General features: G+C 36.2%; 1 protein-coding gene across 16 annotated transcripts in view; it reads left to right on the top strand.

Annotated features, from left to right (window-relative positions):
- Itpr (Inositol 1,4,5,-trisphosphate receptor) overlaps positions 1 to 18,770 on the top strand; it is a 590,630-nt gene that overhangs the window by 187,264 nt on the left and 384,596 nt on the right. For 12 of the 16 annotated variants that reach the window (XM_070084080.1, XM_070084079.1, XM_070084075.1 and 9 more), the window contains 4 exons: positions 324 to 479; positions 8,841 to 8,988; positions 9,302 to 9,455; positions 15,436 to 15,783. In XM_070084080.1, coding sequence (XP_069940181.1) covers positions 324 to 479; positions 8,841 to 8,988; positions 9,302 to 9,455; positions 15,436 to 15,783 — 806 coding nt within the window. The remainder of the gene's footprint in view (positions 1 to 323; positions 480 to 8,840; positions 8,989 to 9,301; positions 9,456 to 15,435; positions 15,784 to 18,770) is intronic. The other 4 variants (XM_070084086.1, XM_070084085.1, XM_070084084.1 and 1 more) reach the window with 1 other exon arrangement.

Genomic DNA, 18,770 nt, shown 5'->3' with positions numbered 1-18,770 from the left:
TTAAATAACTGCATAACAGTAATTAAACACCTGTTTACAGGTGATATCCACAGGGGAATGAGATGTAAAAGGTTTAGAGAAAAATTTGGTCAGCAATGTCATTGGGATTTTTGGCAAATTGCATTGCAGCAAAAAAAAAAAAATTCTTCAGTCAGCTATAGAAGTATGGCTTAATTTTCAGTGCTTTGCAACATTCAGTTGGTGCACAGTTGAAAAAAATGTATTCATAAAGCAAGGGATGTAATTTAAGGAAATTAATTTGAAAATTTCTTAGGTAATATCTGTGTTACCATTGCTATAGAGTTTTCTTCGATTTTTGCCAGATGCATGGAAGAAGAAACACTGTCTTTCGACTTGCGTGCTGCTTTCTGCCGGTTAATGCTGCACATGCATGTAGACTGTGAGCCACAAGAGATGGTCACACCTGTCAAATATGCAAGACTGTGGTCTGAAATTCAACCACACATGTCCATTGCAGAGTGAGTATATATTCATTAGGAAGTTATATTGACTAGCTACCTCATAGCTGAAATTCAAATCATACCATACTAAGCTAAAGTTCTTTGTAATTCTTCTTCTCAATTGTTTTTTGAGAAATGTAAAGTAACCTTGAGGGGTTATTAAATTGGGAAAGTAAAACAGTTTGGTTTATCTGCACTGGTAGCCATAGGGCTTCTTTTCCTAGGATGTGATCCAGAACAATCAGCTAACTCCTAGGTATCTATTTACTGCTAGGTGAAAACTGACAGATGTGAGGAGACTTGCCTATATGACTGTTTGTATGTTCCTACAAAAATATTGAGTCTAAATGATATTCCCTGGACTATCCAACAGTGCTAAATAAATGTAGTTCTACATATAATCTTGTGTATTAAAGAAAAAGAAATTTTACTTAAAAAAAATTGAAACCCTAGATGTGGTTGTACAGTATCTGCCTGCTTAGTTTCCTAATTTCTTGCCCCTGTTTTTCTCTTTCACCTTCAGTAAACCTCTGTTAAAAGAAATAAATGCTTTTGATAACAGATATTGAACAGGGATGGTAAACTGCAATCATGAATATAGTGTGTGAAATGAAAGGGCGTACATGATCCAAAACAAAAAGTTTGAGTTAATAATCAGATATTATAAGGAAGATCAGAGGCATGTGTTATGTATATGTAATTAGGTATGCCACAGGCATAGGTACTTCAGTACATATATAAATATACACAAATAACCTGCACATAAAAGAGAGAAGCTTACGACGACGTTTCGGTCCGACTTGGACCATTTACAAAGTCACACTAACCAGAAGTGGAGCAGGACAGCAATATATAGGCAGGAAGAGGTGGTGGTAGTAGTAGTAGTAGTACAAGAATGGTATACAATACCGACAAGATGAAATTAAGACACATGTGCAACACCCGAGCATCCCTATCGTAGACGTTTCGCCATCCAGCCAGCCACTGGATGGCGAAACGTCCACGACAAAGACAACCAGACGCCGCACATTTGTCTTAATTTCATCAGTAGTAGTAGTAGTAGTAGAAGAGGTAGTAGTAGTGGTAGAAGTGGGGAATAAGGAGGACGAGCCAGTCAAATACAAAGGAAGGAGAGCACTGCAAGAGAGCTAGGTGCCCACAGAGGGAGAGCAAGCGCACAGAGGTGTGTGAAAGGGGAAGTGGTGAAATAAATGAAGAAGGAACAGAAACACGAGACAGAAGAGAGAAAGACAACCCAGAGGAGAAAAAGGAAAGAGGAAAGGGGAAGAGGGAGAAGAAAAAGAAAAAGAAAAAATGAGGAGTCAGGTTAAGTCACGGGTGTTCTGAAATTTGGAGCATTTTACAATGTATTGGGAGAGGAAGGCATCTACAGAGATGAAGCCAGGGCTAAGATTCATACAAGGAAAGTTGTGTATTAGAGAGGATTCAACTAGACGGCGACTGTTCGAGTTGGAAGTAGGGAAGACAGTTTTAGCAGAAGACCAGTCAATAGGAAATTAAGACAAATGTGCGGTGTCTGGTTGTCTTTGTTGTGGACGTTTCGCCATCCAGTGGCTGGCTGGATGGCGAAACGTCTACAATAGGGATGCCTGGGTGTTGCACATGTGTCTTAATTTCATCTTGTTGGTATTATATACCATTCTTGTACTACTACTACTACTACCACCACCTCTTCCTGCCTATATATAGCCGTCCTGCTCCACTTCTGGTTAGTGTGACTTTGTAAATGGTCCAAGTCGGACCGAAACGTTGTCGTAAGCTTCTCTCTTTTATGTGTGGGTTATTTGTGTATCGTTTCAGTCACGGTATTGTGCCTTTTTTTGTTATTGTTATATATAAATAATTTGTATTCAGATGCAAATGGTTATGGAATCATTGTACTGTATATAATCTAGGATATCTTTTGCACATTTTTCTGTATATATATTTTACCTTTCTCCACAATTTTGAATCTATAGAACTCCTTTACCCTGTTTTTCACTTGAAATCTCATGAAAGTAACCATGTATATATATACTTTAGCAATATAATATATATTTCTACTGTGGCATGTGTGTATAACGGTTTCAGAAGTTAGCACATAAACTCAGAGTATCTACATTTGCTAGGGTCTTGGTCTCAATGTACACAAATGCACGAAGTTTAGCTATTACAACAATAGCTTAAAAGTGAATGATAATCACATTGGACAAGTGGGGAAGAGTTAGAGCCCAGCCTCAAAAAACATTTAAATTCTCTCTATTTCCTTAGTGTACATTGAAACACAGTACATGTTTTGAAATAATTTACTCATCCCATTACTCAATATGTTGTTAGCTTTTAAGGATTGTTATTAGGTTTCTTAATGTATCTAGTAAATGCTCAAAGTGAATTATTTTGATCTCTTCATTTGTGCCATTTGGTGCAAGCTGCAGGACTAAACCACTACTTTGGTAATACTGACATGTTTATTTTTTCTTCCTCTTCATCATAAACTTTTGCATGACAGTTTTTTGCATGCTCAGCAGAATTTCAGCAATTAAATATTTCAGCATTTTTCTTCATGCCTTGATTTTCAGATAATCAGTCCTGGAGATTTGATTACTGGAAAATAAAAATTATATACTATGACAATATTCTGTTTAATGATTTTTTAGTTGACAGATCTTTTCTATTAAAAATATTTGACAGTATCATCTGAACTAAATACTGATAGCAGTTTGTGGTATGTAAATAATAAAAAAATACTTAAATACTTTCCTCCAAGTTAATTGTCTCATAAGTAATTTTTAACTTAGTTGATATTTGTGAAAACTGTATGTGTATCAAAGAAAACAAGTAAAGACAATACAAATTGTTTAATAATTCTTGTTAAAATGTTATACCAGGCAAAAAATTTAATTTGTACTAAAGCTCTGTATTTCAGGAATGTTATATTTTAATCTCTCCTATTATGCTTTTTCTATTGTTTTAAATAAGTTTTTAAATGATATAATATTTAAATCTTTTAAATTGCATTATTTTGTAAAATTCTCATATAAATGTTTTTTTCTTTTGACAGTTTTTTGAAAGATTATACAGTAGAACCAAAGGTTTTCATTGTGGAAAGAATGTTGAATGCAGTTTTGCATTGCATCCTTAATACAGTAGTGATTGTTGATTTATTATTGACAGATGCTGGAAGTAGACCTCATACCAAACACAAACAAAGTCACCTTTTCAGGGCTCAATAACAGTAAATTGGAATTACAAGTTAGAGAGTTAGAGTAATATGTTAAAAACAGTAATGAAAATTAGTTGTTCATCATGAGAGAACCAAGATATTAGAGTAGGAAATTAGCTAAAGAGTAAGATAAGTAAGGATGCACAGGAAATAATAGAAACATTGGAAATGGTGGACATAAAGTGAGACATGGGAAGGGAAAGGTATAAGTAACAGAAAGTACAGAAATGGTGAATGGAAAGAAGAGGTAAAGTAATCCCTGAGCCCTGGCTTATTAAATTTACTGAAGATTTCTTGCATATGTGCTGTCTTATGCCCTGATCTTTAAAAAAACAATCTGGAGCCCTCTGAAATCTTTCTGACTCTTAAATTTAAGAGACTTGGTAAAATGCTGGGTTTCATGGACAACGATCTGAAACCATTAGAAAACACAGTATACTAACTAGGCCTAAGGACTGCAAAATCTTTATTTCGTAAAACTGTTATGCAGTAACTTTTTCATTATTGGATTTTGTTATTATTGAACTTCTCTATCAAATAAAAAATTCCTACAGGTGGTAATAAATACACCACAAGCCACATTGTATGGGTTAGTCTCATGCTTTCAGTCGCACTCTCTAAATCACTCTTATGAATCCTCTCTAACTGACATGTAAGCTTGCAAGTTTTTTCATTTGCACTATGTTTTTCATGGCAATTAAATGGTAGCCTTTTTCTGCAATTGCATCATGCACATGCTACAATGTCTGCTTCTTCTTAGTATTATGGGTAACTTAGCTTCTCTTTCTTACTAGACATTGCACTGTACAGAAGCAATTCCAATGCCTTAGCAAATTGGAGTAAAATAAAACTTTTTCAGAATATTTCAAATTCATTCAAAATTTCAGTTTATTCAGGATATCCAATAAAGATTGGTTCAATGATGATTTCTGTAATGTCAGATTGAATAGTTGCAGATAACTGGAATGGGATGCAAGATTTTTTTTCTTTTTAACTTGCTGGTTGTCTCCCATAAAAATAAGGCGACCCAAAAAAGAAATGCTTTCACCACAATTCACTCTATCACTGTCTTGCCAGAGGCATACAGATATAAGTTATGATGTTCTTGTTTTTTTTTTTTTTTTTTTTTTAACAAGTCGGCCGTCTCCCACCGAGGCAGGGTGACCCAAAAAAGAAAGAAAATCCCCAAAAAGAAAATACTTTCATCATCATTCAACACTTTCAGCACACTCACACATTATCACTGTTTTTGCAGAGGTGCTCAGAATACAACAGTTCAGAAGCATATACGTATAAAGATACACAACATATCCCTCCAAACTGCCAATATCCCAAACCCCTCCTTTAAAGTGCAGGCATTGTACTTCCCATTTCCAGGACTCAAGTCCGACTAGATGAAAATAACCGGTTTCCCTGAATCCCTTCACTAAATATTACCCTGCTCACACTCCAGCAGATCGTCAGGTCCCAAGTACCATTCGTCTCCATTCACTCCTATCTAACACGCTCACGCACGCTTGCTGGAAGTCCAAGCTCCTCGCCCACAAAACCTCCTTTACCCCCTCTTTCCAACCCTTTCGAGGACAACCCCTACCCCGCCTTCCTTCCCCTATAGATTTATATGCTTTCCATGTCATTCTACTTTGATCCATTCTCTCTAAATCACCAAACCACCTCAACAACCCCTCTTCTGCCCTCTGACTAATACTTTTATTAACTCCACACCTTTTCCTAATTTCCACACTCCTAATTTTCTGCATAATATTTACACCACACATTGCCCTTAAACAGGACATCTCCACTGCCTCCAACCGTCTCCTCGCTGCTGCATTTACCACCGAAGCTTCACATCCATATAAGAGTGTTGGTACTACTATACTTTCATACATTCCCTTCTTTGCCTCCATAGATAACGTTTTTTGACTCCACATATACCTCAATGCACCACTCACCTTTTTTCCCCTCATCAATTCTATGATTAACCTCACCCTTCATAAATCCGTCTGCTGACACGTCAACTCCCAAGTATCTGAAAACATTCACTTCTTCCATACTCCTCCCCAATTTGTTATCCAATTTTTCTTTATCTAAATCATTTGATACCCTCATCACTTTACTCTTTTCTATGTTCACTTTCAACTTTCTACTTTTACACACATTCCCAAATTCATCCACTAACCTTTGCAATTTTTCTTTATAATCTCCCATAAGCACAGTATTATCAGCAAAAAGTAACTATGTCAATTCCCATTTTGAATTTGATTCCCCATAATTTAATCCCACCCCTCTCCCGAACACCCTAGCATTTACTTCTTTTACAACCCCATCTATAAATATATTAAACAACCATGGTGACATTACACATCCCTGTCTAAGACCTACTTTTACTGGGAAGTAGTCTCCCTCTCTTCTACACACCCTAACCTGAGCCTCACTATCCTCATAAAAACTCTTTACAGCATTTAGTAACTTACCACCTATTCCATATACTTGCAACATCTGCCACATTGCTCCTCTATCCACTCTATCATATGCCTTTTCTAAATCTATAAATGCAATAAAAACTTCCCTACCTTTATCTAAATACTGTTCACATATATGTTTCAATGTAAACACTTGATCTACACATCCCCTACCCACTCTGAAACCTCCTTGCTCATCCGCAATCCTACATTCTGTCTTACCTCTAATTCTTTCAATTATAACCCTACTGTATACTTTTCCTGGTATACTCAGTAAACTTTTCCTGGTATACTCAGTAAACTTATTCCTCTATAATTTTTACAATCTCTTTTGTTCCCTTTCCCTTTATATAAAGGGATTATACATGCTCTCTGCCAATCACTAGGTAACTTCCCCTCTTTCATACATTTATTAAACAAAAGTACCAACCACTCCAACACTATATCCCCCCCTGCTTTTAACATTTTTGTCATGATCCCATCAGTTCCAGCTGCTTTACCCCCTTTCATTCTACGTAATGCCTCACGTACCTCCACCACACTTACATTCTGCTCTTCTTCACTCCTAAAAGATGGTATACCTCCCTGGCCAGTGCATGAAATTACTGCCTCCCTTTCTTACTCAACATTTAAAGGTTCCTCAAAATATTCTCGCCATCTACCTAATACCTCCCTCTCCCCGTCTACTAACTCCCCTACTCTGTTTTTAACTGACAAATCCATACTTTCCCTAGGCTTTCTTAACTTGTTTAACTCACTCCAAAATTTTTTCTTATTTTCATTAAAATTTCTTGACAGTGCCTCTCCCACTCTTTCATCTGCTCTCCTTTTGCACTCTCTCACCACTCTCTTCACCTTTCTTTTACTCTCCATATACTCTGCTCTTCTTATAACACTTCTGCTTTGTAAAAACCTCTCATAAGTTACCTTTTTCTCTCTTATCACACCCTTTACTTCATCATTCCACCAATCACTCCTCTTTCCTCCTGCCCCCACCCTCCTATAACCACAAACTTCTGCCCCACATTCCAATACTGCATTTTTAAAACTATTCCAACCCTCTTCACCCCCCCACTACTCATCTTTGCACTAGCCCACCTTTCTGCCAATAGTCGCTTATATCTCGCCCGAACTTCCTCCTCCCTTAGTTTATACACTTTCACCTCCCTCTTACTTGTTGTTGCCACCTTCCTCTTTTCCCATCTACGTCTTACTCTAACTGTAGCTACAACTAAATAATGATCCGATATATCAGTTGCCCCTCTATAAACATGTACATCCTGGAGCCTACCCATCAACCTTTTATCCACCAATACATAATCTAACAAACTACTCAACAGACTTATCCCCCTATAATTTTTGCACTCTCTTTTATCCCCTTTGCCTTTATACAAAGGAACTATGCATGCTCTCTGCCAATCCCTAGGTACCTTACCCTCTTCCATACATTTATTAAATAATTGCACCAACCACTCCAAAACTATATCCCCACCTGCTTTTAACATTTCTATCTTTATCCCATCAATCCCGGCTGCCTTACCCCCTTTCATTTTACCTACTGCCTCACGAACTTCCTCCACACTCACAACTGGCTCTTCCTCACTCCTACAAGATGTTATTCCTCCTTGCCCTATACACGAAATCACAGCTTCCCTATCTTCATCAACATTTAACAATTCCTCAAAATATTCCCTCCATCTTCCCAGTACCTCTAACTCTCCATTTAATAACTCTCCTCTCCTATTTTTAACTGACAAATCCATTTGTTCTCTAGGCTTCCTTAACTTGTTAATCTCACTCCAAAACTTTTTATATTATATTATATTATTCTCCATGGGGCAGTTGAACAGAATTCTTTGTCCATAAGCTATGCGTGTCTTAAGAGGCAACTAAAATGCCGGGAGCAAGGGTCCTTTTAGGTCACCCTGCCTCAGTGGTATATGACTGGTTTGTTTAAAAAAAACAAAAAAATCTTTTCATGCCAAAAGCCTCCAGCATCTTAGTCTTGTGTTATCAAGTTACCTCTAAAGTCGGAGAAAAATTAGGATTGTAGTATAACAAGACATACAATAAATAAGCTGTTATCTAGATCCAGTATATCTGCCAATTCTGAATTTTGCTTATAAAAAAAAAGTTTTAGGGAGTCATTGCTAATTATTAAAGATGTTTAAGGTTCTATTGTATTATACAATAAATTCTCGTATGAATCATCTAAGATAAATTCATGCTTCCTCTTAAACTGTGGATGTAATACAAGCTTGATAATAGCTGCAACATCATGTGCATTACAAATAGTGTTCTTTTCTTAATTCATTAATGTTTCATATGTATGAATAACTTGTCCACAAATTGTGTTCAATATATCATGCATATTTGTGTGTAGAAATAACTGTACAGTTTTCATTGCATCCACTTTCAGGCCAGTAAAGTTAATTTGTGTGATAAATTGGTACATTCAGTTATCCTACACAGATACGTTGAAATTTCAATCATAATACAGTGCATTCAATTTTTATTTAAAAAGTCTTCGTAGTTATTTACACCTAAAAATGTTAATATTTCATTATCACATATAAATTTATAGTTTAAATTGTGTTTCTATTCAGATCTGTTGCATTTACATTTTTAAAACAATTAAAACTTGACTTTTCCAAGTAATAAATATATTTAGTTAAAAAGTTGTATGTATTTCAGTTATGACAAGCATGCAGCTATGCATAGTACAGAAGCTGCAGCAACCACTTTCAAAGATGTTATCATCTTTGTGGAAGAATATCTGTGTAATGTGGTGGACAAGATGTGGAGCTTTTCAGATTGTGAACAGAATAAACTGACCTTTGAGGTAAGTTTTTGAATTCACCAAGAGTTTCGATCAAGTAAAAAACCAAGTGTCTTACTTATGTTTTTTTTATTAATTGAATTTGGTATGTAACTTGGTAGTCAGGTACGTATAAGCATCTAACCTCTGGCGATTCTGGAAATCACATCCCATGCAGAATCAGTATGATAATGATAATAGTTGAATTTACTTCTGTGTTTCCTCTGCTCAACAAATATGTTCAGCTTAGACTTTCTATTGATGCAATAGACAAAATGTTAAAGATAATCTGGTGTTTGAGAGTAGTCATTCTTCAAGAAGTTTTTTAACTTTCCAGGTTGTGAAGCTTGCACGCTATCTCATCTACTTTGGTTTCTATAGCTTCAATGATCTACTACGCCTGACCAAGACTTTGCTCTCCATCCTTGACTACTCATTTGATACAGACTCGAAGTATTTTCCTAACAATCTTCCCCAAGGACCATTAAGTGGTAAGAATTTTTTTTTTTCATTACTTGCAGGTATTCTGCAGTAATAAGTTTTTATGTCAACTGAAATTTTCCCGCTTGAGAGCAGGCTTGGAGTAATTATATGATTCAAAGTCAGTCACAGTTACATTTTCAATTATTCTTCCAGATTTTCATTTACAATTACTTGATCAGAAACATAACAAATTACAGTTGCATCTACTTGATATTTTGTATTATATTATTTTCAATTAGTTCAAATTATAATAATGTCAAAATCATTGTTAAATGTTTGAAATAATAAACAAATGTTATATTTCATATTTTGCAAGTACTTGAACAATGTACAAAAATACCATTAGTTACATTTTCAGTCAGAGAAAAACTTATGCATAATATTTGTTATACAGCCAACACAAACCTGACTCTGCAGTACAAGTACTGGATGGAACCCAAACATCAGAATGTTTAGTTATGTTCTATTTGATTTGAACTTTCAGTGTGCCATTAGCCCATCCTAGTATCCCAGTTTTATGATTTAATGTAAGCAGGTATAAGCTTGACAAATCATTCAAAATTATAATTACTTTTTCATCTAAAAGTTCAATTACAATTACTTTTTAATCATAATTTCAATTACTAAAAAATGCAATTAATCACATTCAGCTTCAGTTACAATTACTCCAAGCCTGCTTGAGAGGACCAGCAACAAAGAAGATTGTGTGTGTATGTAGGGACTTAATTGTATATAAGTGGTTATGCTTGGGTTACTTGTTGTAGTTGGGTGTAGCATTAAAAGTGGTTCGCATGCAGCTTCCAAGCTGCATGTAACCATGGCAGCAGTACTCTAAACCTTTCTTTGTCAGCTAACATTTTGAACATCTCAGCAGCACTTCTCTACTAGTTACTCTTTTTCAGGAGTTAAACATTTTCCATCAGGCTTCAGCTTTAATATAGCAGTGTTACAGTGCTAAACTTTTATCTTGAGATATCCAGCTCCTTAGTATTTAACAGCCAACTCATCCCACCTGTAGCTTTGTTTTGCCTCATACTATCTCTTCATGTTGTGATCCTGCTCCTAATTATGGGGTTCATATAGTATTATGTCACAACACCACTTCATAAAAAAAAAAATTGACAGTACAATTATAAATGGTTTGATACTTGTTTTTAGTTTGAAATTCGTGGAAAATTTTTCTTCAGTGATACTGATATATTGCCATAAGGCCTCATTTAGGGTTGCTTCTCGCTTTCATCTACCCGTATATTGGTGGTGCCAAGAGTGAGCCACATTGACTGTTTTCGGGAATAATAAATTGTAAATGATTTGATGCTTCTCAGCTACAAATACTTGTGGGTGATACCACTAGTAGAACTAGTTGTCTACATTAAAAATGATTTCTGGATAAGTAATAATGAACAGTTGTCACTTAAGAAGTTTGTCACAAAGCCACATAGCTTTGTTTGCTCTACTGAGGAGATGCATTCATGCTGGTGAAGGGCTCTGGTTCAAGGAATTGGAGCTATTTTCCACTTTTTTGGATAAGTCCTAATTACCTTCCATTCCCCAGGTGTTGTATAATCCTTAGGGATTTAGCACTTTTCATTGTTCCATGTTTTTGTTGGCTTTCAATTGAACCATTGTTCATTGCATTTGGTGCTGGTTGTCTTCAAGACTCCCTGGTTGTCTTCAAGAGGGAGCTGGACAGACACACAAAGTCAGTACCTGACCAGCCGGGCTGTGGTTTGTATGTTGGTTTCCATGCAGCCAGCAGTAACAGCCTGTTTGATCAGGTCCTGATCAACCACAAGACTTTATCATGGACTGGGTCATGGGGGCATTGACCCCCAGAACATCCTCCAAGTATACCTCTAGGTATAACAAAATTCCTTACTTGGAGTTCTATGTGGGCTACCTCTGCACATGTGTTGTTTCAGCACTGAACCACATTTAAAATTATTTTTTGATATTGTGTAGACAAGAATAGGCTTCTAGTAGAAGTACAAGTGGCTTATGGACATCATTTATAGTTTAGTAAGATGTTTAATACAAGTAAACACTTTTAGGGATGCTAAAATACATTTGTATCTTAATCAGAATACAGTACTAGTGGACTCTAGAATGTAGTTGAATTGGAGGAACCTCATCATTATTTTACTGACAGAAAGTTATATATATATATTTTTTTTTTTTTTTTTTTTTTTTTTAAAAGTTGGCCGTCTCCCACCGAGGCAGGGTGACCCAAAAAGAAAGAAAAGCCCCAAAAAGAAAATACTTTCATCATCATTCAACACTTTTACCTCACTCACACATAATCACTGTTTTTGCAGAGGTGCTCGGAATACAACAGTTGAGAAGTATATATGTATAAAAATACACAATATATCCCTCCAAACTGCCAATATCCCAAACCCCTCCTTTAGAGTGCAGGCATTGTACTTCCCATTTCCAGGACTCAAGTCTGGCTACATTTAACCCTTTGACTGTCGAAGGGCCCAATCCTGAAGTTGCTCCTGGTGTCGCAAAATATTCGAAAAAAAAAAAATTATTTTTTCTTATGAAATGATAGAGAATCTTTTCCCGATTGTAAAGACACCAAAAAAAACGAAATTTGATGGAAAACTGACGGAATTACGCTCTCGCGAAGTTAGCGACTTCGGCGATATTTAAAAATCGGCAATTTCGCCCACTTTGAGCCCTATTTTCGGCTAATTCCGTTATTCCAGTCAACCAAACTCATAACTATTTCTTCAGAACTCTATTTTTTCTATCGATTGAGCACAAGAAACTGCCCATTTACCGATTTCAACTACCCAATAACATGGTCAGAAATTTGCAATTTGGCCAATTTCACGAAAATTAAAAAATACGACAATTTCAAAATAAGGTCCAGAATGAACAATGCAGACATTCCTGGCACTAAAATAAGATTTTCTTTGTTCATCAGTCATGTCTCCAGGTCCCTGTGATATTACTCTTGCTTTTTATTTTGAAATTTTATTCAAACAAAAAATAGAAGATTTACTGTTATGCAGACTACTGCAATACTGTAATAATTGTAAAAATTACATCAACCCATTCATGACTGCGTATTAGAATGGCTATTTGGACATTTATTGGACAATGACATCATTTGTTTACTTTTGAACATCGGCAAAAATCAAACATTTCCTGTACTTTGTGCTCCATTTCCAGGTTCTTTTTATAGTAAAATTAATCAAAATCACCTCCATTTCTATAATGTAGTTTCCATTCTATCAAATGAGACCATGAAAACGAGAATACAACCACAAATACTATACGAAAATAGACCACAAAGTCGGCATTTTAATTAAAAAAAACGGTCGGAGTTTTTTTTTTCTCATTATGCACTGCGTCCTCCAGGATTTTTTTTATGTGGTGCACACTGACCACACAGACCCATTCTCTCACATGTGGGCCTACTAGCTTTCTCCTGCCTGATTTGAAGCCGCTAGAATTTATGAGTATATATACGTCAAACACGGTACCTCACAAACATATATATACGGCCGCGACAGTCAAAGGGTTAATATAATTTAATATAATTCTAGGTAGTAGGTTGGTAGACAGCAACTGTCCAGGGAGGTATTACCATCCTGCCAAGTGAGTGTAAAATAGAAGCCTGTAAGTGATTTACATGATGGTAGGATTACTGGTGTCTTTTTTCTATCTCATAAACATGCAAGGATTCAGGTACATCTTGCTACTTCTACTTACACATGGGTCACACTACACATGCATGTTTTTTTTTTTTTTTCAACAAGTCGGCCGTCTCCCACCGAGGCAGGGTGACCCAAAAAAGAAAGAAAATCCCCAAAAAGAAAATACTTTCATCATCATTCAACACTTTCACCACACTCGCACATTATCACTGTTTTTGCAGAGGTGCTCAGAATACAACAGTTTAGAAGCATACACATATAAAGATATACAACATATCCCTCCAAACTGCCAATATCCCAAACCCCTCCTTTAAAGTGCAGGCATTGTACTTCCCATTTCCAGGACTCAAGTCCGACTATATGAAAATAACCGGTTTCCCTGAATCCCTTCACTAAATATTACCCTGCTCACACTCCAACAGATCGTCAGGTCCCAAGTACCATTCGTCTCCATTCACTCCTATCTAACACGCTCACGCACGCTTGCTGGAAGTCCAAGCCCCTTGCCCACAAAACCTCCTTTACCCCCTCTCTCCAACTCTTTTGAGGACGACCCCTACCCCGCCTTCCTTGCCCTATAGATTTATATGCTTTCCATGTCATTCTACTTTGATCCATTCTCTCTAAATGACCAAACCACCTCAACAACCCCTCTTCTGCCCTCTGACTAATACTTTTATTAACTCCACACCTTTTCCTAATTTCCACACTCCGAATTTTCTGCATAATATTTACACCACACATTGCCCTTAAACAGGACATCTCCACTGCCTCCAACCGTCTCCTCGCTGCTGCATTTACCACCCAAGCTTCACACCCATATAAGAGTGTTGGTACTACTATACTTTCATACATTCCCTTCTTTGCCTCCATAGATAACGTTTTTTGACTCCACATATACCTCAACGCACCACTCACCTTTTTTCCCTCATCAATTCTATGATTAACCTCATCCTTCATAAATCCATCCGCCGACACGTCAACTCCCAAGTATCTGAAAACATTCACTTCTTCCATACTCCTCCTCCCCAATTTGATATCCAATTTTTCTTTATCTAAATCATTTGACACCCTCATCACCTTACTCTTTTCTATGTTCACTTTCAACTTTCTACCTTTACACACATTCCCAAACTCATCCACTAACCTTTGCAATTTTTCTTTAGAATCTTCCATAAGCACAGTATCATCAGCAAAAAGTAACTGTGTCAATTCCCATTTTGAATTTGATTCCCCAAAATTTAATCCCACCCCTCTCCCGAACACCCTAGCATTTACTTCCTTTACAACCCCATCTATAAATATATTAAACAACCATGGTGACATTACACATCCCTGTCTAAGACCTACTTTTACCAGGAAGTAGTTTCCCTCTCTTCTACACACCCTAACCTGAGCCTCACTATCCTCATAAAAACTCTTTACAGCATTTAATAACTTACCACCTATTCCATATACTTGCAACATCTGCCACATTGCTCCTCTATCCACTCTATCATATGCCTTTTCTAAATCCATAAATGCAATAAAAACTTCCCTACCTTTATCTAAATACTGTTCACATATATGCTTCAATGTAAACACTTGATCTACTCATCCCCTACCCACTCTGAAGCCTTCTTGCTCATCCGCAATCCTACATTCTGTCTTACCTCTAATTCTTTCAATTATAACCCTACCGTACACTTTTCCTGGTATACTCAGTAAACTTATTCCTCTATAATTTTTGCAGTCTCTTTTGTCCCCTTTCCCTTTATATAAAGGGACTATACATGCTCTCTGCCAATCCCTAGGTACCTTCCCCTCTTTCATACATTTATTAAACAAGCATAAATATACACACTCCTCTGGGTTTTCTTCTATTTTCTTGCTAGTTCTTGGTTATTTCCTCTTATCTCTTTGGGGAAGTGGAACAGAATTCTTCCTCCATAAGCCATGCATATCGTAAGAGGTGACTAAGATGCCGAGAGCAAGGGGGCTAGAAACCCCTTCACCTATGTACTTTACTAAAGTTAAAAACAGAAACTTTTGTTTTTCTTTTTAGGTCACCCTGCCTTGGTTGGATATGGCTGATTTGATAAAAAAAATTTAATGCAGTGTATAATGTTTTTACTACATTGGTAGTTTCCCACCATCATTCATTCAATAACTGTCTTGCCAGAAGTGGTTTGCAGATGTTATAATTTAAATGACTCTTTATAAAATATTTTAATAATGGTATTAGTGTACTGTACTGTAGTGTAGAATATTGCAAATACTGCTTCTGTAATTAAGGCATTGCATATAAATGCTTGCAATTTCTTTCCACATGCTGCTGTAGATGATAAATGTAAGGATGATGAGCCTAAGCTTGACCAGCTAAGTATAAGTACAACTTCTGTCATGGACATATCTTGTGCTTCTAATATTAATAGTAATGAAAGTGGCACTACACCTAATATTGAAATAGCTGCTATTGAAAGTTGTGTTGGCTCTGTTGATGAAAGCAGTAGTAATATGAGCATAGCTACATATGGCAAAGCTACTTGTTCAAAAGTTGAGGCTAGTGTTTTGGATGATGTTAACTCTAGTCATAAAGATGAGATTCTTCATCCAAAATCAAGAACCCCAAGCCCAAAAGCTTCTCCAAAAAAAACACCCAGCAGGAAGGTGTCAGAAGCAAAAGAAGGTAAATTATAATCATTGTTACATATATGTTTTTCTGGTAATGTTTGTAAGGATTTTCTTCTTGATATAATTCTAGGTAGTGCCCTAAATGGATAGATTCCTGTTTTATAACTTAAACTGAATGTGACCCATACATACTGCTGTATAAGTAACAGAACACGCTCAAGTGAAGCCCCTTGTCATTTTTATTGGGCAATTAGCTTTGCTTTTAGGCTAAATTTATATGCAACAAAAGAAAATCTGTGTCCTTGACACTATAACATAAAGAATGTTTAGAAATTCTGTGGCAGCCACAGAGCTGGGACACAATTTCTTGAACAGAGTTTTGGTATTATTTTGTACTGTACTGTAATAATATTCCAGATAGCAGTGACAGTGATATTAAATGGTGCTATTGTATAATATATACAGTATTATGGCATTATGGAGAAAAGGTTACAAGGATAAATGTAGCTAACAATTTCTTGTATTATATAGTACTGTAGCATGTTATAAAAGTATCCTCATTACAAAATGAGCAATAATTTATTTTCTCAAGTTTTTGCCCTCATGACTTGTGCAATTTAGTATGAAAAATGAACCAGACAGTATGAGATATGGAGTCCATTCCAGAGTATATATCTGGAGAGATATTCCCCGTAGATACAGTAGATCCTTGTTTCCATTCAAAAGGTAGGATTTAATAAGTGGTTATTCACACTGACTACTTTTTGGGTATAGTGGTTGCTCTTATAATTGATCTAAAGATGGGAAGGGGTGTTCCAGATAAGTATATCTCTGATAAAGAGCAGTGTGTTTTATAATTGTTTTTATTTGCAACTAGTTCAGTAAATCATATATGGTACTACAAATGTGGTTGTTTTAATGCTGAGTATTGTTTCATTTGATACAAAAACTACTGGGGAAAAATTAAGTGAAATTAATTTTCCAATACCCACAGCAAATCTTTGCCAGTTTTTACCAAACAGATAAGAACCAATTATTCATTATTAACCCTTTGACTGCCGCAAGCCCCTTTCTGAAACTGTCATTGTTGCAAAATTTTTGAAAAAAAAAAAAAAAAAAAATTTCTTATGAAATGATAGAAAATCTTTTCCCTATGGCAACGACACCAAAAATACGAAATTTGGTGAAAAACTCAGGGAATTACGCTCCCGCGAAGTTAGCGGTCTCGGCGACATATACGCATTGGCGATTTCGCCGACTTTAAGCCCTGTTCTTGGCCAATTCTGTTGATCCAGTTGACCAAACTCATAGCTATTTCTTTAGAAATCCATTTTTTCTATCAATTGAGTACAAGAAACCGCCCATTTATCGATTTGAACTACCCAATAAAGTGGTTAGAAATTGGTAGTTTGGCCAATTTCACGCAAATTAAAAAAGATGCCAATTTCAAAATAGGATCCAGAATAAACAATGTAGACATTCTTGGCACTAAAATAACATATTCTCTGTTCATTAGTCACGTGTATAGGCCCCTCTTATATTACTATTGCTTTCTATTTTGATTTTTTATTCATACAAAAAATACAAAGTTTACTATTATGCAGTCTACTGCATTATTGTAAAAATGGTATAAATAATATCAATGCACTAGTGAAAGAATATTAGACTCCCCAGTTGACGTGTATTGGACGTGTGGTGTGATTTGCTTACCCTTGAACATTGATAAAAATTGAACACTTCTGCTACTTTGAGCTCAATTTCAAGGTCGTTTTCATCGTGAAACTAATCAAAATCATCTCTATTTGTGCAATGTGTTTTTCATTTTATGACTTGAGACCATGAAAACGAGAATACAACGATAAATGCTATATGAAAATACACTTCAAAGTCGGCGTTTTAATCCAAAAAAATGGTCAGTTTTTTTTTTTTCCATTATGCACTGCGTGCTGCAGGATTTTTTTTATGTGGTGCGCACTGACCATACAGACCCATTCTCTCACATGTGGGCCTACCAGCTTTCTCCTGCTTGATTTGAAGCCGCTAGAATTATTGAGTACATATACGTCCGAAACACTGGCTCGTAAGACGTATATATACGACGAAAACAGTCAAAGGGTTAAAATGAAATACAACACACAAAGTGGTGGAGAAGTTGAAATATGGCATTCAGATTAAAAACCTTGTTTATGAATCTAGATTTTTTGGCCATTCTGTATGAAACACATGTAGGATGAGTCCACCAAACATGCTCAAAGTTAACTTAAAAATCACTCATTTGATACACAGTGTAGAAAAATTTTGAAAAACTTGATCTAGCTGGACTGTAGCTTCATTTATGTTGTACTGAGGTACTGTTATTTGCACATTCTACACTTACTGCATAGTTACCAAAAGAGTCCTGTGTGTTCGGTGTAGAGATCCATGCAATCCTTATTACTATTGTCGTGATAGCTGGCTTAGCTGGGTCTTGGTTCATTGTATACTCAGATTAACAGTGTGCTCTGTTTCCTCTTTTCCACTGTGCTTCTACCCATTTTGTGGTCCAAGAGATTCAGGAGTGATTAGCTCATTTCCATCCATGGTACAAGGATGGTGAGGTCTGTCGGTGTCCTGGGAAATGAATAGGCAGATGCTGAGGCAATGGCTTCTATAACAAGCTTGCTCTATAGCTGATTTTTTGCCTTACAGTACCTTTTTCCTTATAATGGGCAGTATCTAAAGATTTGCCCTTGGGAAGTGGCAGTTCCAGTGGGTCCTACAGACAAAAAGCAAAGCTTTTTCCCATGAGTATGTTTATATGAATATAAGAAAGAAGGAACACAGAAGCAGGCCTACTGGCCCATGCAAGGCAGATCAAAACCCTCTTCAAATATCAAGCCTACCTGCCATAGTCTTGTTCTTGGACATACTTTCTTTAATACTAATGCATGGAATTGACTTACGAACCTTGAAATATTGAGCACATTGCATGACAAAAATACTTGCTACATTTCATTCAGTCATGAAAATAATGACAAATATTATTAAGGCAAACAATCCACT

This window comes from Cherax quadricarinatus, chromosome 11 (assembly GCF_038502225.1).
Source record: "Cherax quadricarinatus isolate ZL_2023a chromosome 11, ASM3850222v1, whole genome shotgun sequence".
NCBI lineage: Eukaryota > Metazoa > Arthropoda > Malacostraca > Decapoda > Parastacidae > Cherax > Cherax quadricarinatus.
The sequence above is the reverse complement of the archived record's forward strand: the minus strand, read 5'-3'. Positions and strand labels throughout refer to the sequence as shown.